Source organism: Hypomesus transpacificus, chromosome 4, assembly GCF_021917145.1.
Source record: "Hypomesus transpacificus isolate Combined female chromosome 4, fHypTra1, whole genome shotgun sequence".
In the NCBI taxonomy this organism is placed as follows: domain Eukaryota; kingdom Metazoa; phylum Chordata; class Actinopteri; order Osmeriformes; family Osmeridae; genus Hypomesus; species Hypomesus transpacificus.
The window spans coordinates 3,362,523-3,388,678 of record NC_061063.1 but is presented as its reverse complement, the minus strand read 5'-3'; the positions used below and the strand labels follow the sequence as shown (position 1 = coordinate 3,388,678).

Genomic DNA, 26,156 nt, shown 5'->3' with positions numbered 1-26,156 from the left:
GCTTGTCTTTTAAATTGCTGTTGCAATTTCACTAGCAGGCGCTCAGGCATTTTTAATATGCTCCTAAATTGTTAGCGTCATTGAGGTCCTACACAATAAGGTAGTGTCGCACTTTTTGTAGCAAGATAACGCTATTTAGCAAGCTAGCTTGCTAATGGAAGCGAGTGCTGAAACAATTGAGGAAAACAATTTTTATAATATTTACAAAATTGCAGTATTTTATTGAATATAGTAAAGTTTAGCATACTGGTGTGCTTTGATATTTAGCCAACACAAAGAGATAATCTGGGAGATTATTTGATTTCGTCAACTGGTAATAGGGATTAACCAATTCACGTTAGCTATTTTTGCTAACGAGCTAACAACAATAACAGAGACAACAACAACAGCAATTCAAGTGTGATAACAGGTACACTTATTCCTACATTTTAGTGATGTCAGGTTTGAGTAACTGCGTGGTTATTTTATTTTTGTAAGGTGAGATTGACATCAGAACTAACATTACAGTTTAGTACATTTGCCCAAATTGTATCAACAACTCAGTTACAACACAGACTAGTTCCTGCGTGGTGTTAATTACATCTATAATACAGACTAGTTGTGTCCCTTACAATCTTCCACTTCCCTTGTCTGCCAATATTAATCATGGTAGAGTGATTATGGGCAACATCATTTGCAAAACTTGCACAACTGAGCTTTTAGAAGTCTGCGGGGGTTTGACTGTAGCTAGCTAACATTACTGGTGATGCCTTTTGATTTAGGCAGATATGGAGGAGACGGGTACCATAGAGGTCACCGTTAAGACTCTGGATTCGCAAAGCAGGAGCTACAAAGTCCGTGAACAGGTAGGACAGTCTGATTACTTGTCTACTTGGCCCTTCTTGAAGAACTGAGTTGGTTTGAAATAGCCAAGAACGCCGCTCTCATGCAACATGTTTAGTGCTTACTTTACATTTACAAGTACAGTGCTATGAAAAATTATTTGCACCGTCAGCATTCGATTTTAACATTGTGTGTGGTCAGATTTGTTTGTGGATTGTCATAGAATGTAGATGGTTTGGTGGTAAGAATGGGCACAGTAGTTTGGTGTGTCTTGGATTTCTCGTGTTCAAAGTTTCAGTTATGCATCTGTCAGTTGTAATAAAGCCGCTCTCCACGAGCAAGATGCAAAAGGATCCTGGAAGTTACAAATAACCCCCAAACACATTTAAAGATCTTCATGCTTATCTTACCTCGGCTGAGGGGGGGGGGGGGGGGGGGGGGGGGGCTAGGTGTTATCGAACTTTCTTTCATAAATACATTCTTGTTCATGAATGGTCACTTTTATATATTCCTAGGTGTTAGTTTACAATGCTGACATTCAGTGCAAAATAGATGCTAAAAATAGAGAAAATCAGGGCAGACACTTTGACAGCACTGTATTTGGGACATGTCAGCACCTATTGAATACTAAAGCAGGTGTTTGTTCTCAGCTGACAGTAAAAGAGTTCAAGGAGCACATTGCTGTATCGGTGGAGATCCCAGTGGACAAGCAGAGATTGATCTACCAGGGCAGAGTGCTGCAGGATGAGCGGACCCTTACTGAATACAGTGAGGCTTGCGGCCACCACAACACACAGCCCTACAGATGCATACATACACACACTGATATATAGATCGATCCATAGGTGGATCGATGGAGACTGATGTATGTTGCTACACTCACACTGCCTCAGTGGTCACCCTGTTCAGAGTCAGGAGACAATGGTCTCTTTCCCTGTCACTGTTAGAGATATTTCCCAAACAGATCAGGGGTTATCATCAGATGATTGGTTCATGTTGTCTAGGAGCTCTAATTGTGTATTTTTTTTGGGGGGGGGGGTCGCTCGTTTGCTTTTGTTCCTTCCTTGGAGACGTGGACGGGAAGGTGATTCATCTGGTGGAGCGAGCCCCGCCCCAGACCACCCAGTACGGCTGTGGGGGCGGAGGCGTGTCGTCCGGAGGGGCCGAGGGAGGGCCCAGCACCACCCACTCCTCCACCTCCCCCCAGGGAGGGCCCCATGACCGCAACGGAAACAGCTACGTCATGCTGGGAACCTTCAACCTGCCTGTCAACATCATGGACCCCCAGCAGATCCAGGTGAAGCACCACGTCTGACTGCTTGTCCACAGTGTTTCATGAGTTTCTTCTTCTTTTCCTTCTTCTTCACGTGTGCAGATCGATTTAGGAAGGTTTCGGATGGAAATGTCTCCTGGGAACATCTTGACAGTAGTATCAGAAAGGAAGCTTGTGGTGCATCGCCGCGTCCAGTTGCAATCACACTTAACTCCCTTGTGATTGGGTCAGGAATATGAAAATCATAGAAATCCCAAATCTTCCACTAACTCTTATGATCATCGAGAACACGTACACAATAACGTTGTTTTGCTGCTGTGGTAAACCCTCTGGAGGTCTGGCTGTATCGATCTGACTCAGCCCTGAGTGCTCCCCCTCACTACTGACATTTGATACAATAGCAATAAATCGATTGACATGAACAGGGGCACTCGTAGTTAGAAGGAATACAGTTTGCAACAAGATATAGTAGGCAGAGCTGGAGAAGGGTTACATAACCGGCCAATGTTGTCTGTTAACATCAAATCAAGTTACTCCAGCCCTATCAGTAAACACTCTGAATGAAGCCCAACTACAGTAAGAAAAAATCCAAAGGACAGACAATTGCATGGTTTATCTCTATTACTATCCACTGACCCAACCCTGTGATCACTCATGTGCTTGAACACCTCATTAGTAGAATATCGAAAAATAGAATGCAGGAGTTTTTCGAGATTTAAAGAGAATGAGAGAGTCTTTAGAAGAAAGTCCTCATTTACTAACCTCGGAGAAAAATACCTTTTTTAGGACGAAGCCTTGCCTGAAGGTTTACTGCAAATGTAGGAACAAAGCCAGTGGCCTTGAGAAAGAGACACAGGAAGGTCTGTTAACATGTAACACTGTCTCTGTGTCGCCCCGTAAAGACATCAGGCCAGAGAGGTGGTGGGTGGAGCCTGGTGGTTAGAACACATGACTGCGGGTCAGTAGGTCACGGGTTCACTCTACTCTGCTAAGAAAGGCATTATTTTATTGTTCTTGAAAGAGCGTCGGGGAGTGTCGGAGCAGGGCAGAGGCTTCGGATTTAACTGCAGTTGACATGCAATTCAGTTTTCACAATCCCTTCAAAGGACAAAGACTCCTCGGCCCTGACAACGGATGTCATGTGGTACGCTCAGCTCTTCAGAGAGCTCCTTTGAGATTGGAGAGTCTGACGAGCGTGATGGCTTGGTTTGCAGATGTCGGTTCAGCAGATGATGGCGGGAGTGGGAGAGGCCGGGCGGAGCACTCGAGTCAGCACCACCACGGGGGTAAGATCGCGCTCCCGTCAAAGACGGAGGGACGCCTGGCTAGACGTTCCGTGTCCACTCCCTTCGAGGGATTCCCAAACAGCCGAGCCGCCGGTCGCCTTTGACCCCGTCGCTTTCTGCCCTCCAGGGCAACGGCTCCGTGGACGTGCACGTCAACGTGGACCAATCGGTGCAGAGCGAGCCGAGGATGAGGCTGCAGCTGGCAGAGAACTTCCTGAGGGACACCCGGAGCCTCATCCACAGGCTGGAGGTACGCTCGCCACCCGTGACCCCCCCCCCCCCCTCCGCTGTCATCCGGCCCCCCTGGGGATGGTGTGGGGTGCGGTCCGAGTCTTGATTCTCAGGTCGATGTTGCAGGGTCAGCCCGGTGACACGCCGCCTCCAACGGAGGACACGCCCCCGCCCTCCTCTTCGTCTTCCTCATCGACGGCAGCGGCGCAGCCCATGGACACCTCTTCTCCAGCCCCGCCGCCTCCTCCGCCCTCATCCTCCTCTTCCTCCACCCAAACAGAGGGGCCCCCCCACTCTGGTCCCAAGTAAGACCCCCGCGAAACAGCACTACGCTTGGTGAAAACAAGGTACCTAAATGTAGCGATGCCACCTGACTGTTTGTTTGCCTGTCGCTCGCAGCCACCCCAGCCCGGCGGAGTTTGTGGAGGTGCTGGCCGAGGTGAGGAGGGTGGAGGAGAGGCTGCGGCCGTTCATCGAGAGGACCCACTCCATTCTGGGCGCCGCCACCTCTGCAGACTACAACAACAACGTGAGGAACTCTCAGACGGACTCGAAACATCTGGCTCAAACGCTTTTTAGCATCCTCATTATAATAAATGTACCATTTGATAAAAAATACCCAATATATATATTAGAACAAATATATATATATTAGATCAAATATATAGTTTTATTTATTTATTAAGGAATCAATCTCCTGGTGTCCTATTAATGAGGAAAATATGGGCAGTGTTTATATAGACGTTTGTGTGTTATATCGAGAACACAATAGCTGTTAAGTACGCAGCACCTGACACGCTGTTTGTGTTCCCAGACCCAGGAGATGGAGGAGGACCAGCGCGTTCTCAACTTGGTCGGGGAAGCCGTCCGTCTCCTTGGTAACACTCTTGTTGCCCTTAGCGACCTGCGATGTAATCTCGCAACTCCGCCTCCCCGCCATCTGCACGTGGTACGACCCATGTCCCACTACTCATCCCCTATCCTCCTGCAGGGTGGTATGCCCCACATCCCCATACCAGTAGGTCCTCTTTCTGGTCTTCTTACATGGTTTCAGCCTGGCTCTGCAATACAGACAATACTATTTCCCTGTTGCAGTTAATATGACTCGCCCACAGATAAACCTGGGAACCACGGTGACCATGACGTCCAATGGGAGGCAGGCAGCCGAAGGCCAAGCCCAGCCTCCTCAGGCTGGCGGCCAACCAGATCAACCGGGGCAGGGGCAGGCTTCGCCTCAACAGCAGTATGGCGTCAATCAGCAGGCAGGGCAGGGGGCACCACGGGTGATCCGAATCACCCATCAGACCATGGAGCCTGTCGTCATGATGCAGATGAACATTGACGGTGAGCTGGGGTCTTCATTTACAAGATTTTCATTCTTCCTCAGAGAGAGAAAAGACCATGAGGGATAACTCATGAGACTATTTCAAGTTCATTGAATCCCCTCTGTGATTTGGGTTCCTAGGCGAGACAGGAAGTGCTCCTGGACAACAGAACCCTCCAGTGGCTGGCCAGCCTGGTAAGACATCCAGCCTCCCCCTCTCCATAGAGAGTCCACACCACGTCAGACCTGACGGGGTCACAGAGGGCTTCACATGGGACCGCAGAACCGCACCTACACCAACCTAAACCCTTTCAAAGATGTAGCACAGATAGGCTCTATCAGTCCTGATTTGGAATGAGATTTGATCCTTCGGACGGTCTACTAGCCATGCCCTTGGATAACATCTGTCTGCATGCGAGAAGGTCTGCTGATGTGTGTGTGTGTGTCTGCTGTGTGTGTGTGTGTCTGCTGTGTGTGTGTGTGTGTGTCTGCTGTGTGTGTGTGTGTGTCTGCTGTGTGTGTGTGTGTGTGTCTGCTGTGTGTGTGTGTGTGTCTGCTGTGTGTGTGTGTGTGTGTCTGCTGTGTGTGTGTGTGTGTGTCTGCTGTGTGTGTGTGTGTGTGTCTGCTGTGTGTGTGTGTGTCTGCTGTGTGTGTGTGTGTGTCTGCTGTGTGTGTGTGTGTGTGTCTGCTGTGTGTGTGTGTGTGTGTCTGCTGTGTGTGTGTGTGTGTGTCTGCTGTGTGTGTGTGTGTGTGTCTGCTGTGTGTGTGTGTGTGTGTCTGCTGTGTGTGTGTGTGTGTGTCTGCTGTGTGTGTGTGTGTGTGTCTGCTGTGTGTGTGTGTGCGTGTGTGCCCAGGAGCGGTGCCCATGCACATCCCCGGCCTTCCCCCTGAGTTCATGCAGGCCATCGTCCACCAGATCTCCCACCAAGCCGCCGCCATGGCAGCCGCCGCCTCGGCAGGTCACCCGGGGCAACCGCCAGCGGCCCCCGGCCCTGCCCCCAACCCCGAGGCCCCTTCCCCCCCCCAGCAGCCCCAGGCTCGGGTGGTCATCACCCGGCCCTCGTTCTCCCCCCACATCCCCCAGCCCGTAGGGACCAGGGGAGCCACTATCAACCTGAGGGCAACAGCGCCCCCTGCTGCCGGCCAGCAGCCTGGACAGGTGAGACACGCTCACTATACGTTGTCACTACGTATTTTATTTTTTATGATTAAAATGTATTTCAAAATAAAATCAAGAACTTTGTCACTGGCCTGTCCACACAGGGTATGGTGGGCATGTTCATCAGGCACCGACAGTCTTCCGTTAAGCTTTTCTAAACTTTTGAGTGTTTTACTGTCAAGCACACTCTTACATAGGAATTGCATCGAAAGGCATGGCACAGTCAGTGAAAATACCCAACAGTGAGAATGCAGCATCAGAGAGAGGGGGGGGGCATGTTTGTCTGGCACGGAAAGAGAACACCGCTTCCCATTTCTGGTTGCAGAGCAATGCACTCATCATGACCGCTAAACCCCCCCCCCCCCCCCCCCCCCCCGTTCTGTTCCTGCAGCCCATCGCTCCCTCTCCTCTCACCCAGATGATCAGCGGTCTGGTCGGTCAGCTGTTGACGCCAGGCCAGCAAGGTGAGCAGCATGACGTCATCCTCTTCTCTATCCGTATCAGGGCATAGGGGGGGTTGTCCAGGAGGGAACAACTGAATTCATATCCAAATGAAGTTCACAGGCGCTAAGTTGTCCGCTCTCGATGGAATCATTCCTTCGCTGTTGTTCCTCAGGTGCCGAAACGTCCACCTCCTCTTCCTCCCACTCCCACTCGTACTCCTTCTCCACCTCCTCCTCGTCCTCCGACTCCTTCTCCTCCACCGCCTCGGTCCCTTCCCCTCCGACGTTCGCAAACGCCTCCGGTCAGACGTCCACGCACGCCCCCGGCACCGCGTCGGCGGGCCAGCCCCAAGAGGCCGCCCCGGACGCCAACCTGGCCCAGCTCCTGGGCTCCCTGCTGGGAGGAGCAGCCACGGCAGGGGCCCCCAGCTCTGGAAGTGCCCCCTCCATCACCGTGACTGTGCCCGGCGTGCCTGGTTTCTTCCAGGGCATGTCCGACTTCATACAGGTGGGTGTCGGGAGCTACGCACCCCCCTCTCCACCCCCCCCCCTCCCTCTCTCCAGGCTTCTGCACCCAAAGGATGCTGTGTTTGTCTTAGTATGTGTATAGATAATGAGTTATAGAAACTCATGAGTTATAGTGAATAGATCTCCCTCCCCCCTCTTCCAGGCTAACCAGACCATCTTTTCCACACCTGGCCAGCCCCCTCCCCCTGGCCCTGGCACCCCGACCCCCCCCTCAGACAGGCCCAGCCCCCGCCCAGCCTGCCCAGCCCCCCAGCGGCAGTGCGGGGGGGGCGGGCGACACCCTGAGCCCGGAGCTGTTCACGGGCATCGTGCAGGGGGTGCTCTCCACCATGATGGGCTCCCTGGGGGCTCCGCAGGGGAACAGCGAGAGCATTGCCCAGTTCATCCAGAGGCTCTCCCAGACCAGCAACCTGTTCACTCCAGGGAGCGGCGACGCCGTGGGTGAGTCCCTGGGGCCCACTCATGTTCTGAATTGACAGGGTTCCAATAAGCTTCTTGTGATGTTACAGAATGCTACACACGGTGCCCCCACTACACGCGGTGCCCCCACTACACGCGGTGCCCCCACTACACGCGATGCCCCCACTACACGCGGTGCCCCCACTACACGCGGTGCCCCCACTACACACGGTGCCCCCACTACACGCGGGGCCCCCACTACACACGGTGCCCCCACTACACGCGGTGCCCCCACTACACGCGGTGCCCCCACTACACACGGTGCCCCCCATGCCCCGTATGACCCCACTGGATATTATACATATAACAATTATTCTAAAACAAATATGAAGTTGTCTCATATAAAAAATATACATTTGTCAACGTGGCATATTTGTTCTAAAGCTAGCACGCCAAGAACAAAGTGTTTGTTGCCAGTGTCAGCCGGCCCCTGGTGAGCCGGGTCTTGTCCGTGTGTGTGTCAGGGTTCTTTGGCGACCTGCTGTCCCTGGTGTGTCAGAGCTTCTCCATGGTGGACATGGTGCTGCTGCTGCTGCACGGCAACGCCCAGCCCCTCAGCCGCATCCAGCCCCAGCTCACCGGCTTCTTCACCGAGCACTACCTCCAGGGCCGCCCGCCCACCGACGCCAACATCGCCGTGAGTGAAAAGGGCTCGTGTCAGGGAGCCGCCGCTCTCGGTGAACGCAGCCAGCACCCCGGCGGTTCAGCCAAACGTTTATGTTGAGGTTTTCCGCCCTCTTTTGCAGACGGCGGCCGAAGACCTCATCAATGGTCTGGAGGACTACATAGCTGAAAGCTTCGTAAGTCATCGACTCTCCTTTCTGTGACACAGACGACCCTGCACAGCCGGGGGGGGGGGGGGGGGGGGGGGGGGCGGATCTGAACCTGCGACCTCTTGAGCTGCAGGCAGATGTTTGGACCTCCAAAGCTACCCCTCCCATGTCTTCATGTCTTGTGTCCTTGCAGGCCACGGTGACGGTGCGCGAGGGGGTCGACATCATTCAGACCAACACCTCCTTCCTCAGGCTGCAGTTCACACGCATAGCTACCCACATCCTGCGCTGCACAGGTGCACCCACGCTCTCTCCCTCCCACTCGCTTATTCAGGCGTGCTTTACGACCGCCAACCGGCGAGTTCCAACGGGCGTGTTTGACTCTGTGTGTGTGTGTGTGTTGTCTTTCTGCAGACCACATGTTTGGGCCCCGCCTGCTGCTGCTGTGCACCCAGGGGCTGTTTGAGTGTCTGGCCCTGAACCTGTACTGCCTCCGAGGGGAGCAGAGGGCCCTGACGCAAGTCATCAACCACCGCATCGTCAGTACCCACCCCCCCCCCCCTACCTGACACGCGTGCAGCGTCTGTTGAACGACTGTCGATGGGGACTGGACGTTGTCGTTCTCTCGCCTGAATGTGTGACGTTGAGCCGTGGTGTGTGTGTGTGTTTGGGGTTGGTTGTGTGTTTGGTCTGATGAGCGTCCTCTCCTCTTGGTCTTCTCTTTCCGTTTCTTCCCTCCTCTCCTGTTTACTCCCGCGACCCCTTCTCTTCCTCTCTCGCCTCCTCTCTCCTCTCCTCGCGTGTCTCCTCTCTCCCCTCTTCACGTCTCTCCTCTCTCCCCTCCTCACGTCTCTCCTCACGTTTCCCCTCTCGTCTCCAGAGGAGGATGTCGGCGGAGGTCAACCCCAGCCTGGTCAACTGGCTGACCAGCATGATGTCCATGAGGCTCAACCTCATCCTGGAGCACAACCCTGTCACCGAGGACCACATCCAGAACTACGTCATCTACTCCCAGGTACCCCGACCCTGACCCCCGACCCCGTGGCCCCGGGCCTCGCTTGTTCAGCGCGCACGCTAACAGGATGTTGTCGTTTGTCGTTGTGATGTCACAGAGCGAGCCCTCCCATAGGGCAGAGCCCGAGGCGCGTACAGGAGGCCAGGAGGCGGAGCCTCTGAACGTGGAGGTGGGTGGGTCTTCTCCTCTCTGTCCCGCCGTCTGATAGGCTCCCGCAATCTGCTACGTGCACAATGTGTTGCTCTGGGTAAAAGCGCCTGCTTGAGTGAATAAAGGGTCAAATGGAATGTTTGGGTGTTCCATAACTCTCCCTCTTAGTCTGCCATGTTCTGAACCTGCTGATTAATTATGGGGATTGTTATCTGCTAGAGGGAAAGGTCTGTTGATAAGGAACTACTTAGTGTTAGCCAGGGAGACAAAGTACAGTCATTTGCAGCCAGGAGCTAGACGGCTCGCTCCCTCATTGTGGTCTTATCTTTACACTTTGGCATCTTTCTTTTCCTGTACGGTTTAACAGAACGTTCTAGAAAACTCTCACATCCTCTGAGAAAAACTAATCTCAGATAGTAGGACCCTGCTGAGTCAAATTGAGCTGTAACATGACGGTGAACACCATGTGGGAGTGAAAACGAAAGAACTCCGGTCGATACACGAAGCCTGTGTAGACGCCCTCCATTGTGTTTATCATCAGCCCTGTAGGCAGGTCTAAGGCCTTGAAGGGCTTCTTCATGAATAAACCAGCCCGGTGTCCGCCTGTCTCCGTCCAGATGGACGACACGCTGTCCCCCGCCCCTGCCACCACTGCAGAGGAGGCCCTGGCCTCTTCCGGCCCCCGCACGGCGCCCCGAGAGGCCACGCCCTTCCGCAGGGCGTCGTCGGGGGAGCTGCGAGGAGCCGCCACCGCGCCAACCGGGAGGGAGGAGTCGGGGCTGGAGGCGGAGACTTGGGCCGCCGCCGTACCGCCTGTAAGAGCCCCGTCGCCACGACAACCGCCGATTTGTGTCGGCCTCCATCCGGTGTCCACCGGCAGCGGTTGTGTTGTAGCGCCTGAGGGAAAATGCTAACTCCTTTTTCCCCCGCGTGTGTGTTTAGGAGTGGATGCCGATCATCAGGCACGACATGCTATCCCAGAGGAAGATCAAGACCCAGCCGCCTTTCTCCGATGCCTACCTCCACGGGATGCCTGCCAAGAGGAGGAAGGTGAGAGCTCTGTCTGGTGAAAACCCCCGTTTCCTATCCCCCCCCCGCCGCCGGCCTGATTCATGAAGATCCTTTACTGACGTTAGCCTTCTCTGGGCATGAGTACGTCACACCACGGCCTCCCTGGTTTCATGTTGCCGTGTCAAGTCGGTTCTAGTAACCTAGTTACCCCCCCCCTTCCCGCCCCATCTGTGTGTGTGCCTGACAGACCGCCCAGGGAGAGGGGCCCCACCTGTCCCTGTCCGAGGCCGTGAGTCGAGCCGCTCGCGTGGCAGGGGTCCGGCCCGTCACGTCCCCAGACAGCCTCCAGGGGGAGCTGGAGAGCCCCGAGCTACAGGAGGCCTACACAGAGCAGGTAACACTGCATTCAGTCTGCTGCTCCACGCCCCCTCTCATAGTGTGCTGTGTGACCGGGCCTCTGACATGACGTTTCCCCCCTCCCCGTTGGTCTGAAACATCAGGTGAGGAGTGACCTGAGGGAGAGGGTGAGGGAAGATCCGGACTACAGCTCCCAACGTTTCCCCAATGCACACCTGGCTTTCTCCTTCGAAGACTCCTAGTTCCTGTCCATATCTCATTCTGTTCAATCAGTTCACAACATTCCCACAGTTCCCCACTGGTTTTTCAACAGTCCCAATGACAGCTGATGGAATTCATATTTTGTCATCGACGGAACTACCACTGAAAATGCCAATTGATAAATGTTTGCTAGCTGTCAGTGTAAAATGTACCAATCTTTCAACTACCACACCAATCTCTCAATGTTGTGACTCAAAGTAACTTTTTATCCACTCCTCCAGAACATAGTTTTTTTTTATTTTATTAATTGTATGTATTTAGGAGGCACTGTTGTAAATTAGCACAAATTGTACATTGTAATGGTGATATAAGTGCAAAACCTTTTCTTGTTAGAGTCAACTAACACGTTTGCCATGCCATAGATAACATTGTCTTTGCTCAGAGGTCAGAAGTCCAGATCTAGGCTTCTTGTTGACTGCTAAACTAGAGGTGAGGAACAGATTGTAGGGTTTGTGTAACCTTGTTAGTATGACAATTGTGTGCAGATACAGGGTACTCCAGTATGGTGGTGTTTTAGCCATTAATTATGTTGAAATGCATTTATTTTGGGAGCCTTTGATCAACGATCGAACCCCTGTCAACGCTCCCTCAATGAGCACAGCTTTTTGATTTTAGAATGTGTTGTAAAAACTTGAATGCCAACCCTGTGCTTGTGAACATACTTACTGAAATAAACACATCAAGCTTGATGTAAGATCAACTGGCATTCAATGAGAAACTTAGGACAATAAAGAATTAAAGCCTGAAAGATCAATACATTGCATTCTCTACTTTATTTGATTCACACATAACCAGATTTCACACATGTTTGGATTTATTCCAGAGCAAAATCTATAGATAGCAACACAGTACCAGACAACGATTCAGTCATGTTACAATTTTACAGATTGACACCATTGAGTATTAGCAGTGCTAGATCTAAACATTTGACATGCTTTGATTGCACAATTTGATAAAGCACATAGCATGTTACTAAGATTATATGTGACAACACTGGGTTTACAGCACTGATGCAAAGGCAAACTCAATCCTTCCGATTACACACTCAGTCAGCATATTCTACATATACATGCTTAACATGACCTTGCGTCCAGTGAAAGTCAGTTCAAAGTAGGCCAATTCCTTTCAAGAGTTACTGACTAGGGTTAACTTTGTTTTGCATCAGCTCTGACACCACGTAAGGCTAGCCATAAGCCATGAGAACTATCTGTAAATCCTACGACTGGTGTCTGGCACACACTGCTAACACAAGTCTTCACACAGGTAACCTGGTATTGTGTACATAAGGTGCTTGTCAGCAATGTGACATGAGGTTACCGACACAACAAGAAAGGTCTTAGTCAAGTCTTCACGGGGAGCCCAGAGTCACACGTCATGCATTCTTGCTGGCATTCCTATGGCATTTTAAAGCAACCTGGTGGATCTGCCCCTCTGAACTGGCATGGGAAGAGGGAGGGGCCCAGAATCCTGTCTACTGCCACGTCCTCACTGGACTCTCCAGGACTGCTGCTGTAGAAGGGGGAGAGCCACGATCATCAAATGAAACTATTTTCTTTCAGGTGGCACGCCGGTGTCCAAATATAGAACTGTTCTCTGTGGAAAGTAACAATGCTGAGTATCCATAAAGCTTGAACTGAACCTATTTCAATTATAATTACGCGAATACAACTTTCTATACATTTGTATATTTTAACCAGATATGAAAAGGCTTTAGACAATATACAATGAAGAACGGGTCATCAATGTGTGACCATGTATGTCAGGTTAGGTAGCCTAAGATGACGTGTCAACAGAACAAGCAACTAGCAATGGATACTTTGTGCGTTAATAAGGACTTGACTGGATATTACACTGTGTCCTGCATTGCATCACAAAAATGACTCAATGCTTTTTTCTATGGGGCTTACAGAGTGTGCTACTTGGATGGTTTTGGAGAAAATGTGGAATAGTTAACATTTATTTTCAAAGTCAGCATAAAGGAGTTGAAAACTGTTCAAGTGATCTCGGATGCATGTTTCTTTTACAACATTCTTTATCTGTTGTTCCTGCCAACAACACTGCGAAGAGCCTTCTCTTTTTGTGCTTCTCCATTCTCTCTCTGTCTCTGTCTCTCTCTCTCTCTCTATTCTTGACAGAAAAAAAGGTGCAGATGAAGTGGCCCCCCTCCCCCTCATTTCTCAGTCTCTCCCCTGTCGAAGTGAGGACAGCAGGAGGGGCAGCAGGTTGAGGGCAGGCCGGTGTTCCTCCACTCCCAGCGCCACCAGAGCCCCTGCCAGCAGTGAGCCCACCCTGGGCAGGATGGGGGGCTGGGCTTGCATCACCTACAGCACCAGGAGACACCCAAGGGAAAGATTGAGACGGGACACTTCTACCTGACGCAAACGCCTCGGATAAACACCCATCGTCGGGGCGACTCACCTTCTCGACTTTGTGACAGTGTATGAGCCCGTCGTGCCCGACGTAAAAGGTGGAGAACGCATCGTAGGACCTGTGACGAGAACGAGCAGTTAGCGGTAATTAGCACCGCCGCAACGAGTACACCTCCAAACCCACGTCTCCACGGCGACGGGAGCGGCCCTCTACCTGTAGAGGTGGGACTTGTCCCTCCTGTAGAAGCGCAGCAGGAGAGAGTAGAAGGGCAGGCCCCTGACCCTCCAGCGGGCCTGGATGGTCCTGTCCTCCGCGTGCTTGGTCAGCTTCAGCACCTCCAGCCGGGCCTCGGCGTAGTAACACAGACACAGCAGACGCCACAGCGACAGGCTCAGCTGGTACACCATGCGACCTCTGCGGAACCCAACCAAACAGAAGGAGACGGAAACTCAAGCGGGTTGGGTTGTGTGTGTGTGTGTCGAAGAGCGTGATTTATCCGATTACACATTGTGACTTCTGCAAGTGTTTTTTTTACCTGGTCCTGGCATTAAGGAGGCCGTTGATGAACTCCATGTCGATGGAGTACATGCTGTAGTCGTGACTCTTTATAAAGAAACTAGGAAGCTGTAACAGAAGGGGTCTGCATTTAGAAAAAAACATCACACGACAGCGACAATCCTCAGTCTGCCTGGTCAGATTCTGCAGTGCATTTGGCCGTTTACACCGCAACTCAAACAAACGGTCGAGAACGAAATACCCTTTTCATGCTTACCTCTATCCTCAGCTTTTCATACATCAGGGACAACTTCTCTTCTCCTTCGCTGTCGCGTTCCCTGTCGTTCTCCATGTGCTCCCTCTCAGCGTGGCTACACAGCGAGGAAGGCAGCAACAAAGCAAGGTCCCGGGAACCACTGTCAAAGCCGATGCCATGTTCTGACAGGTCCCCAAAGCCAGGCAAAGGCTCCATACCGGGGCAGTGGAAACAATAGAAACGCGAGCCATACATGAACGGTGCTGGACACCCCTCAGCTTCAAACAGGCTTCTGAAAGACCCCCTCTCCCTCTTTTCCATATCTCCATCAACCGTGCCGGAACCTTCCGCTTTCTTTCCGACGCTGATGTCATCTTCCCTGCTACCGTCCACAGTGGTCAGGAAGAGAAACTCCATGGGCCTATTGGCCCCGGAAGCCAGGAGCTCTCCTATTTTCATCTGCCCAAACAGGGGGACTTCCACCAGAGTGTGCTGGCCGTCATACTCCCCTGGTCCCACCAGTACGCAGACACTGACAGAGTCTTCCCACTCTTCCTCCAGGCCATTTGTCCTCTGGGGCTGGCTCGAATGGTGGAAGGGGTGTGAGAGGGCTGGCTGCTTCACGTTCTGGTACCTCAGACTGTTGGGAGGCAGCAGGGCCCAGGATGCACTGCTCATATGTCGGCTTTGTCCATTCCACTGTGAATCAAGCTTCTGAGAAAATGGAAAAAGAGGATTGAGGTTAGAGTCAGCTTGAAGATTTAGGTACTTTGGTACAGTCTGAACTGAACGATGTGTACCCAATGTGTAAGCAATGCAAATGAACATTTTACAATTACATTCATTATAAATCCTTCACAGCAGTTGATTAAGTTAAGCAGAAGGGTTGAATACCTGTGCAAGACCCCAGCCCTGCTGCTTGATTGGTTGCCTGCTGCCATGGCTCCTGACATATCCCACCCAGAAGGAGATGCACCCTCTGCACACAGCCATTCACGTCCTAGGACACGGACAACCCCAGTCACCAGTTCATCATCCCACTGCAACGTCAAGATGTTGAAGAGGGACCTGCCTGTTTTTCTTCTTACGGTTCCTGTGGGCCCAGGTTGTACTCCAAAGTGTTCTGAGGGGGGAAAGTAGCACACGGTACAGAAAACAGACAGCGCTCAAGGGTAGATCATAAACTCGTTAATAGTAAGGCAGAACTTAATCCGTTATACGGGCATTTACATATTAGACAACTACTCTTTTTTCTCGTTGACCTTTCATTAAAGTTCGAGACCCATGCGAGTAGCAAGCTTCCTAGCACATGACATGCCGAACGTGAGTGGCAGCAGCAGACCATAATTGACACAAGGCACAAGATCATAATTGACTGGACGTCTCTGTAAACTTGCTTCATTGCTGGCAGAATCCAGCCAAGGGCTTGCTTACAAGCTAGCTAGCTAGCTAGCTAAAGAGATAGTTGGTCAATGGCATCTAAAACTAAGACGGTATTTAAGACAAACGACCTTAGGCTAACGATGTTAGCCTAACTGTTTAAACTGGTTTCTTGCACATATTTGCAGATTCAGATCTGTAATGAAGACTTTGTGTAGCATTCATATTACGAAATGTGTTAAGGAGGTTCGTGCTGCTATGTGACTTAAAACTATACGTTAGTCTAACACTGTGGGTACCACTACATACAAATTAAGTACCATCATTAGAGCTAGCTAGCAAGCGAATAATACGGCATTCCAATGTATAACAGAGATCTGGATAGCTAGTTACGCTAGTTAGCAAGTTGTTGCTAACACATTACAGTAACAGCACAATATGTTTAGACTACTATACTGTACCTAGCACTAGCTACATTAGCATACCTGTCAGAGGCAATATAGTTGATGGAATAAAGAAGATGCAATGGCGCCGTTACAGATTCACAAGGATACTTCTGCCAGATGTAATCTATATCTGATATATCGTGTTTACTTGATGAAATAAGAAAGCATCACAAGTTATACAAATGTCATTCTCTCCCAATGTCCTTGTCGAGTACACGCCTCACGCAAGCTGACGTTTCCAGAAGGAAAGAGACGCCAACCTAAAATATCCAAAGAGAGTTGGCGACAGCAGTCAAAACCTCTTGAGTACTTTCAACATGTACCTTACTAAGCTAAATATTTATGATCTTGAACGATTAATTGTGTTACCAAGATTTTTACGAGGCACGGTACAATTTTCAAAAAAATAAACGATAAACATTTGTAAAAAAAAATACGGAATTAAACTACAATCCCCATATAAATGCGCATCGACTTGTTAAAATTCTGCCTCCATTGTTGTAGTTTCTTTAGCGACTTCTGTGGCTTCAAACTGTATGAAGCTAGGGATATCACAGGTGAATGCCTGGTGCAATTTCGGACCAATGTATGACTTTCAAGTAAGTTTTCTATTTTAATACCTGACATGAAGAATTTTTATGAAAATAATTTTGAATGCCGATGGGTACCGTCGGTGACGTTATCATGACAGACTAACAACTGACTTCATACAGAACTCTGTAGAACACAACAGCTAGCGTTAGTTCTCGTTGTTGATCAATAAAATGAACTGTTAGTCGCGTGTATATGCTTTAAAATTGTCATTACGTTCCTCACATGCTGATCAATTAAGGGTAAGCTTTGTTTTATGGTTGACTTTATACTGTTATTGTCAGTTTCGAGCATTTATTTTGAACTTTCGATTTCGAAGTTGTACAGCATAGGGCTAGTCTACGTCTAAGTACGTCTTGTGACCGTCTTTCACTTAATGAGCAAGCTATTTGTTCAGTGCCTTTTCAAAATATTATATTGGTGACAAGATTGTTTTTTGTGACTTTTTGTTGTTTTTTTCCAACCCAGCTTTTTTCAAGATAACATCCGGGCGGGACTTAATCCTTCAACGCAATGGCGTAAGAAACTTCAAGAAGTCTATCTATAATTTTATCGAAGCCAATAAGCCTATGGTGTTACCTTCGGGTCATTAATGACCCTTCACTCATTGTGATAAAGTGAAGTATTTTCTTTTAACCTTCGAGCTGTGGGGGGTCTGAGACAGCGCGATGGATAAAAGAAAATGCTTCACTTTATTTTTGTATTAGGTAAAGTTGTTGCAACACGACGGTGGGTCCACAATGACCCGAAGGTTCACAATGACCTGAAGATAGCACAAGGGTTAAGTTCAAGTGAGAACTCTTAAAGCAATAGTCCGTTGTGCTTCTTTCAGGTCTCAGCTCTTAATGAAGTTCACAAGGTGTGGGGACATATCAAGTGAGCCTGCCTTTTGTTGATTATTTTTTACATCAAGCAACGTTTTTTTCTTATATGTTACAGCAGTCTAATTTGTCTATTTGCTCCTTTGACGACTACTCTGAAACTGGTCTGACATTTACATTTTATGTCATGCTATGTCACATTTGATGATTTACATTTCATTTAGCATCGATTCCTTATGACTAACCTTCCACAGATCCCAAGCAATTACTGATGGATTTGTCACGCCTGGCGTCCCAACACTTGAATGTAAAGATTCCACTGACGAACCCTCATGGTAGTAGTTGGAGAATAGGAGGCTTAGAGGACACCATCTACTCTGACAACCCTCAGGAGGTAGAGGAATGGGGGAAATTCTACCTGCCAGAGTATGTGAAGATGGAGGTCCTGGGAACTGTGGAGGACATGCCCTGCCAGGGCACCCAGCTGGTCATCGTGGTGGGTGAAGACGGGCACATATATGGGCATGATGATCAGACCCTGCACCTTGTCGCCAGTAGTATAACGGAGCTGTGTACCTCTGGGATTCAGTACCCCGGCATCAAGACATTCTACAGAGGGGAGTGCTTCAAGAACATGGTGAGTGAAAGTACAGCAATGAAACATTTAACATTTGAGTAATTCAACAGATGCTTTCATATAATGAGATCTATACATAGTGCATACCCAATCAAATGACTGTGGCAACTTAGTGTGGTGGAACCCGGCTGAGTTACACATGAGCTTGAACACTCCTCTCTGGTAAATACTGGCGGTTGATGTATGTGTCAGTATCAGAAGTTAGCATAGTTAGCATTGGCCCAAATGGTGACTCTTTTCTGATGATCTTGTCCTGTTGTTTCTGGTTCTGATGAGTGCAGACGAAAAAGGACTGGGCAGCTGTGAGGAAGGGCAGTGTGGGAAGACAACTGGATCAGGACCACAAAGCTTTAGTGAGCTCAGCCAAGTCTGGCATCAAGCAGCGTCTGGCTGAGATCAAGAGGCAGCGCCAAGGTAGGAGAAGAAGCAACTCAACCAGTTACACTTTTAGAGTGTTTGACTGGTAGTGTTGGAGATCACCGGATCACGTGTCTTTTACTTGTGTCATTACAGGGGTTGTCTACTCGTTTCAAAAAATACCACCAGGACGTCCTATGATGTAGGAAAACAAACCATGGCAGATGACATCACAGTCTTTTCTATGACATTGACTCTCCAAGAAGACACGTTATTCCTGCTAATCCTCCGACTCACTTATGACTGATGTAGCTACTCAATAGCTATCAATGGCCTTGTATCCTAGCCTCTTGTATCTTGTTATTCTGATCACATGCCAAGTAGAAGGGATCGGGTTGGTCCAGACTTTGAAGCACACGCACTGTGGAATGGGCCACTGTTCTATTAAAGTAACTGATCTTTTAAAGCTCAGATATGTTGTATTTTATGTATATGCCTCCATTATTGGACTGCGTCACGCTATCTGTCCCTTATGCTCGTACGGATATTGGAAAGAGGGCTTTTGTGTACACCGCACCCTCAGCATGGAATATGTTGCAAAATGTCTTGAAACTAAAGGAATTAATCTCGCTAAATGATTTTAAATTAAAAATGAAAGAACTAGAGACAGATTCCTTAATATGTAAATGTTTTTAATGTACCTGGCTACGACATTAACTCATAAATGTTGTCTCCTTTTGTGTTTCTGTCTGTAACTGTGTTTGTATGTATGCTGCTGCCTGTCTTGGCCAGGTCTCCCTTGAAAAATAGATTCTTAATCTCAATGGGTCTCCTGGTTAAATAAAGGTAATATTATATACATTATATTATTAATAATCAATAAATAAACTACTGCTCATGCTGCAGTTCACTTACAGTAGTAGATGTGTTCTTGTGGTTTTGCTTCCTGAAATCTATCATATGTCAAGTAGAAGGGATATTTTTTATAGAACAGCAGCACACACTTGCTCTCACCTCAGTCAGTCCCACTACTTTACACACAACTGATCTCATGTATGCACATTCTCTGATCAGGTATTGGTTCTGCACTGTGTCATCTACGCTATTTAGCCTACAGCAGGGGTGTCAAACTCATTTCGCATCGTGGGCCACATACGGCCTAGGGAGATGTCAAGTGGGCCGGACCATTAAAATTATACCATACTCTGCTATAAATAACCAAAATATCATGTCTTTCTTCTGTGTTATCTAGTTTAATTGATATAAAGACCATATCGTATAAACTCCGTCCAACCGCTTTAACAAGTAATGATCTCTTCCGTGGTGTAGTTGGTTAAAGCGTTGTACGGCTACATATTGTTAATGCGAATCTGGGATCCCAAGTTCGCGCCCCAGTCCAGTGAATCTCGTACGATATTCTTTAACTTTTACTGTGAGAAAATGACATAATTCTAAAGGCCTACGGATGTATCACAACATTTTAATGTGTGAGCACTAATATCAGATCAAAATGAACACATGTAGCCTTAATTAAATATTGAATAACGTAGGGTAGTCTACCGTCGGAGACAACCACTACGCCTCATTCAGCCAGTTTAAACGGCTGCTAGATGACGCTGTTCATTTTCAAAGCGCCGATAGTTCGGCTCTTTGGGCCGGCACAATCCGGAAGAAACCACCAAAGCTTCACAAGGCATCGTTCGCCCATCCCTAGTAGAGACCAAGGTATTAATTGATACCGTCTGCTGTTTTCAGTCTGTCTCAGTGATGCGGCTTGTCTTCTACTCTGATGGAAAGAGTGCGCCCCTTAGCGGATAATCCATGAATTACAGCGAATTAAAAATATTAATTCCATGTCTTTTATGCATTTTTTCCACTTTCAAATTATCCTGCGGGCCTGATCGAACCTCCTTGGGGGCCGGTTCCGGCCCGCGGGCCGTATGTTTGACACCCCTGGCCTACAGGGTTCAAATGTTGGCTCACGCCAAGTTCCACCCTATGCTGCTGATAACACTGTTGGTTCCAGCCCACACCCCGATTCCACTCCTGATTTGGTGCGAATTGCCTCGTCCCACACACCCCTTCAAGTAACGGATAAAATATGAAAGTACATGAATGCTATTCGACATTTCTACAGAACCACCATGTTACTATTTTTGGCGTTATGTATAAGCTCCATGACACAGGGTATAGGGACTGTAGCCTACCATATTTCACGATTTCGCCTAAATTTGAATAGCTACTGTCTGTTCTGTTGAATCATGTTTAATCAATGATTCACGCGAACAGGAATGTGAAGGAACTGTACGAACATTGTGAACTGAAACCAGAATAGATATTTTATTGTTTTTTAACTATTTCCGTCTTGACAAGGGTGTTGCCCAACATTTTCACTTTCACTTTCTCTTTCTCCCGTGTACGTGAAAATGGTAAGTGCTCCTGCTACTTTTAAAACGAATCCAGAAGAAAAATATTCGATAACTTTCAAGACAAACATTTGATACAACTATCTACGTGTGTTTAAAACATTGTACTGTAGATAGCCATGCATTTGTATCAATTACAGTAGAAAAGCCATCGGTTTTGAGTAAGCATTCTTTGGCCTATATGCAACTTCCCTTAATCGAGGCAAATATACAGTAGTAGTTTGTTTGTTAAATATCACAGTTTTAAAACAAGCCTTGTCCTTTTTTGGTGATATTAACATTACTTAATGTTTAACACTTAAGGCTTAATGTCTATACTTTGATTGCCCTTGTGTTAAAGAACAGTAGATTTTTTCTAGTGAAATAAAAGTTTTGTTCCCTAATGGAATTTCTTATTTTACAGCCGAATTAATATTTGAACATGACTAATGCAAATGCAAAGCTTCTATGATGGATGGGCATTGAGCAATGGGAACTAAAACACAGTTTGGCACTGGTCAGGACTATAAAAAGTGGCATTTGTTTAAGTCTTGACTTAACATTCCAGTTGATGTTATCTGTAATGATAAAATGTTCCCAATTTATCAAATGAAATAGTGACATGACTAGTAGTATTTCATTCAATTCTTAACTTTTCTTGCTTCAGTCATGGCTGCTCTCTGTTTCAAATGTTGTTTACATTGCTTGTTGTGTTATAGGTGATGACTTTGGCAGAGAGGTAGGCACTAGGCAGTGATCATTAACAATGTTATACACTTCATCTCCCTTCATCACACAGTAAATTAAACATGGACATGACAATGATGACTGACAATTTCTTTTTTTTTGCCTCCATATCAGATTTGTATAAGTTTGTTGTTGGATATGTTTGTGGATATGTGAATGTTTGTATACTATGGATGTTTGTTGTAGGGCAGAGGAATATCGTCAGGTGAACGACAGTTTCAGACACAATGCCTTCAAGTTCATTGAGTTGATGTTGACTTCTGGATGTCACGAAATATATGTTAATGAGGTAAAGTAAACACCGTCCACATTCCTTAGTGATGATACACAGCTGGGATGCTTCTCTGTGCAAATCAGCTACCCCAGGGATTACCACTGTATTGGCTGACATGTTAGAATACTTTTTAAATTAGAAACATTGTATTTATTTATGTATTCATAGTAACTATGAGCCCTTACAATTTGATTGTTATTTTGTTTTTAAGATACTTCATAGCATCTTTTTCTTGGGCCACATTTTGCACCTCGAGGCTTTTCATACCTTGCAAACCAATGTGCCAGAGTTCACTCCAGAAGGTATTTTGGGTGAGATGTATGAAGAAGTTCAAGAGTTGTTCAGAGAACCCTTTGACTGTTACCAAACACAGCTGCCCAAGCGGACCCCATTCTCTTGTGTTCTTGATATGGTGAGTTTTTCTGTTGTATCATATCAACATGATACTGAAGTGTTGTTTTGTATTTGAAAATGTGCTACTTTGTATTTGACATGAACCAATTGCAATTGATGACCTTTTCCTGTCGGCCCCAGGTTGTTCACAGATGTGGGGAACACAATGAGCAGCAAATAGTGAGACAGTTGAGTGAGCTGGTCCAAGGATTGGAACTGAGGGAGAGATACAAGTTGACTTCCTCCACCATCTGTGTCTCTAAGTACGGGAGATACACGTACTACGGAGCATCCATGTCCACCGAAGGAAGGACCGCAGGTAGAATCATGATAGCAGTGTCCTGTCTACATACCTGGCACAAATCTGTGTCCGATGCTGTGATGTCCTACTTCCCAGGAAAGCAAAAGAGGAATGATTTTGATGGCACCTTACAGCTCCCTGACTATGTCCATTGTCAGGCTTACAGCCTCAGGGACAGAGAGGGTATACCTCCCTGCTTCTCCTGTAGTAACCTGTTTGGTCTGACGACCACAGACAAAAGGCAGTTTGTCTATGGGAATTGCGCCGAGGCAGAGAGTGTAAGCAGACTACTGTCAGACGAGCAGGAGGTTGCCTATGTGATTGCCAGGCAGGTGGAAGCATCACCCTTATACAACTCTGGAAAGAGGGAACATGTGGCGAGGCAAGTTAAGAGGTACCTGGAGGATGTAAAATTCCCTAATGTACCTCAAGGGGTTCACATTTTAAACGACTTCATGCATGCTGGGGATTTTGTTTACTATAACCCTAACTGGTAGGGATGAGTATTGATAAGATTTGAACAATTCCAATTCCTTATCAAGTCCTGCTTAGCGATTCAATTCCTTATCGATTCTCTTATCGATTCTCCCCTCTACAGGCAACTGGGTCTGTGCATCCTGCACCCCCCCCCCCCCCCCCCCCCCACACACACACACACACTCGTTCTAAACACATTTTCTAAACAAACTGGCTTTGACTGGTTCTGAAATGAGCTAATATCTACCACCTCTAGGCCTCTTCAGTAGCCTGACGTTGTCATATTCATAATTCTAGTCAGAATATGAGTCTGAAAACTCTTCGTTGGGCTGTGACTATGGGGCGTGTGTCAACCGAGCTCGTAAAACAAATGCCTCTTCGCTCAATTGGATAGACCTACAACCAATCAGAGCAACGTAATATCTTGTTTGTTGAAAATGAATTCAACCCAAGCGCTCTTTGGTGACATTGTTGATTACGTTACTGTTGATCATCTGTCCATCATCGTATAAAGCCCGCCCTGACAATTTAATTGGTCCGAACAGCTCCTGTTCGGATATAGTTTTTCCGCAATCGAGCCCCTCCAGACCCAACTTCCCGACCGAATTTTCTTCCCTACTATCTAGGAATTACTATATCCTTAGGAATGCTTATGATGAATGCTGTACTGTTGAAATTCTGAAGAAATTCTGAATGACAAGTACATTAGTTGGCATTTCATTGTAACTTGTTGTAACTTGTTACTTGTTTTAGTAAACTGCACATAATTAAATACCTATATGAACATATTTTATTCAACTGTAACCAATGATTGATTTAAGCACTGTAAATGTAATCATAAAGTTCTGTTGAAGGCTTTGGTATGCTGAAACAATAAATGTAAGCAATAAAATGGCTATAAATAACTTGCATTTGTTGCTTTTGTCTCTTGTGGCGTAATGGCAGCAAATACCCACTAACACAATGCAAAATCTTGTGGACAGCTTCCCAAAGGAGTGGTAGCTGTTGGGGGGAGGCACATCCATATTAATGCCCATGGTTTTGGAACAAACTCATTTAGATGTGATGGTCAGATGTTCACAGACAGTTTCAGTTCAGCCACCAGTAGGTGTCAGCATCCTCTCTTGGTCATAGATGATTCTGCTGCAGATGTCTGTAGTGAAAAGTGGAAACACATTTAGTTTAACAATCTCATAGAGACAGAAGTGTCCCACAGTGGTGTCACACTTGACACATTCAGTTATATAGTCTTCATAGGGGAGCTGTCGTGACAGAGTACAGCTTCTCAGAGAAATCCAACACACGCAGATGGACGTCAAACTCCTCAAGTCACTGGTCTTCTGAAAGTTCAGGGCCTTTGGCTTTGTGAAGGAAGACGTCTTATCATCTTATCATTTCAACCTCCGTCAGACCCATCACCTCCCTCCCAAGAGCACGGCTGCTCAACAAAGACAGGAAGCCCAATTTCCATTTCCTGAAGGGATGACTTCCTGTCCTCACAGGAGATGTGTGGGAAAATCAGAGAGAAACAGGAAGCAAAGATAAATCAGTCTTGTCATCGATGCTTATTGTTGCTAGCTTCACCTCTCACCTGCAAGTAAGTGAATCAGGAGTGCAGTCTGGTTAAAAGGGAGAGTGTGTGGATAATGGTGTGTGTATGTGTGTGAGAGAGAGATTGAGAAAGTCCAATCCCATTGTTTGTCATGGTCACTTGATGCAGTCACAGTCGGGTCTGAATCTGGGGTCCTAAAGGCCAAAGTGGGAGACGTGTTTAAGGCAAACATTTCTGAATAGTGACTAAGTGGTTTATTTTGGGGTACTGCGTCACAAAGGGCTTGTCTGAGCTTCCCGGCCTTCCGTTCTCCAACAACATGTTTGCTTTCAGGCCTATGTTTGTGTGGGCAACTGTTACCAATAGGGAAATCCTGTCAGACTCCTCACCCCATTTCCCTTACAGCACAGGCATTTGGTGATGTTCAAGATTCCAAATGTTAATTAGTTTTTAACCTGTTGCCTAACTTGAGGCCACAATATTAGTTGAAAAGGTCATTACTGATGGCCATAGCATCAACTCCAGCAATGTGTGCACACATGCACACACACACCCACATGCAGATGGTTGCATTTACGTCCTAAAATCTGAAAGTTGCCCTTGGAGGTTGTCTCTGGAAAATATGAGTAATGCTTGTTTGGCAAGGGATCTCTGTCCAAGTGTTTATGCAGCCTTTGTTTAAGTGAACAACCTATCATTTACGTTGAAGTGGCTCACATGGTCTGTTCACATAACATGGGTTTGTATGGATTCTTTACATAACCACCCATCCAAATATCTGATGGTAAGACGTATTTTCTGGCCAAAACAGATTTGCCCCATGAAAACTCCTTTCCACATGTCTGTTGAGTGTGTGTACTATTCTTGGTGCTCCACAAAGCATGCAACCTATTTAGTAGCTCTCTCTGGTAGGAATGCCAGTGTCCACTCAGATAGTGGGACCAGACATACTCAACATACTTTCTGGGAGGTCACATTATGAACCAAAGAATTCATTTGTGTAAAAAAAAAAAAAATGGTTGTTTTTGGTTTTGTCATGAAAAACGGTCCTAAAATGCCTTTTATTATTTACAGAACACATTGTAGATGTTTAGTGTTAAATAGAAGTTATTTTGTGGGTTGATGTAATGTTTAGTGTTTCTGGTGAAAATGATGTGTACGCTGAAACCTAGTGTCACATTTTTGGGAATGTGCTTGGGCATGTATGTGTGTCTCTGAGTGTATGTGTGTGTGTCTGTGTGTGTGTGTGTGTGTGTTTCTGTGTGTGTGTGTGTGTTTCTGTGTGTGTGTGTGTGTTTCTGTGTGTGTGTGTGTGTTTCTGTGTGTGTGTCTGTGTGTGTGTGTTTCTGTGTGTGTGTGTGTGTTTCTGTGTGTGTTTCTGTGTGTGTTTCTGTGTGTGTCTGGCGGATGCAGTCACAAAGGAGAGTAGCTCAGCAGGAGGGTCGTACCTTCGCTGTACCCGACGGGAACCACTTCCCACAATGCTGTTCAGCTTGGTCAGCTCTGAATCAAAGACTCAACTGGCCCTGACGGACATTTCCATATTACTGCCCTGTAACAAA

At 47.5% G+C, this 26,156-nt stretch overlaps 4 protein-coding genes across 6 annotated transcripts; 3 read left to right on the top strand and 1 right to left on the bottom strand.

Annotated features, from left to right (window-relative positions):
• Positions 1-99: 99 nt before the first annotated feature.
• bag6l (BCL2 associated athanogene 6, like) lies at positions 100-11,781 on the top strand. The gene is given in 26 exon segments (XM_047019125.1): positions 100-409; positions 762-845; positions 1,473-1,590; positions 1,893-2,119; positions 3,310-3,381; positions 3,509-3,631; positions 3,739-3,917; positions 4,012-4,141; positions 4,427-4,630; positions 4,728-4,956; positions 5,078-5,131; positions 5,791-6,095; positions 6,487-6,559; positions 6,712-7,046; positions 7,209-7,268; positions 7,270-7,507; positions 7,990-8,162; positions 8,272-8,325; positions 8,492-8,594; positions 8,713-8,837; positions 9,179-9,313; positions 9,411-9,482; positions 10,081-10,278; positions 10,406-10,513; positions 10,722-10,868; positions 10,975-11,781. Coding segments are annotated over 25 exon segments (3,639 nt in total). The 5' UTR covers positions 100-409; positions 762-767; the 3' UTR covers positions 11,074-11,781.
• Positions 11,331-16,291, bottom strand: c4h6orf136 (chromosome 4 C6orf136 homolog). The gene is made up of 7 exons (XM_047019129.1): positions 16,079-16,291; positions 15,108-15,336; positions 14,235-14,927; positions 13,998-14,086; positions 13,676-13,876; positions 13,511-13,580; positions 11,331-13,413 (listed from the first exon to the last, which is right to left on the bottom strand). Exons 2-7 carry the CDS (start codon positions 15,204-15,206, stop codon positions 13,270-13,272), a joined length of 1,296 nt encoding a protein of 431 aa, XP_046875085.1. The 5' UTR covers positions 15,207-15,336; positions 16,079-16,291; the 3' UTR covers positions 11,331-13,269.
• A 286-nt stretch (positions 16,292-16,577) lies between these two features.
• Positions 16,578-19,364, top strand: LOC124467052. 2 transcript variants are annotated; one of them, XM_047019136.1, is made up of 6 exons: positions 16,578-16,638; positions 17,099-17,148; positions 17,463-17,506; positions 17,706-18,088; positions 18,370-18,502; positions 18,602-19,364. In XM_047019136.1, the coding sequence occupies exons 2-6, from the start codon at positions 17,144-17,146 to the stop codon at positions 18,649-18,651; spliced, it is 615 nt and encodes a 204-aa protein (XP_046875092.1). In that variant the 5' UTR covers positions 16,578-16,638; positions 17,099-17,143; the 3' UTR covers positions 18,652-19,364. The 2 variants fall into 2 exon arrangements, with proteins under 2 accessions (XP_046875092.1, XP_046875091.1); XM_047019135.1 differs by lacking the exon at positions 16,578-16,638 and adding an exon at positions 16,733-16,872.
• Positions 19,365-20,526: 1,162 nt separating this feature from the next.
• Positions 20,527-23,947, top strand: LOC124466997. Of its 2 annotated transcripts, none has more exons than XM_047019036.1 (5): positions 20,527-21,367; positions 21,570-21,589; positions 21,784-21,886; positions 22,083-22,283; positions 22,406-23,947. In XM_047019036.1, exons 1-5 carry the CDS (start codon positions 21,326-21,328, stop codon positions 23,060-23,062), a joined length of 1,023 nt encoding a protein of 340 aa, XP_046874992.1. In that variant the 5' UTR covers positions 20,527-21,325; the 3' UTR covers positions 23,063-23,947. The 2 variants fall into 2 exon arrangements, with proteins under 2 accessions (XP_046874992.1, XP_046874993.1); XM_047019037.1 differs by having other exon boundaries at positions 20,529-20,874.
• Positions 23,948-26,156: the final 2,209 nt, after the last annotated feature.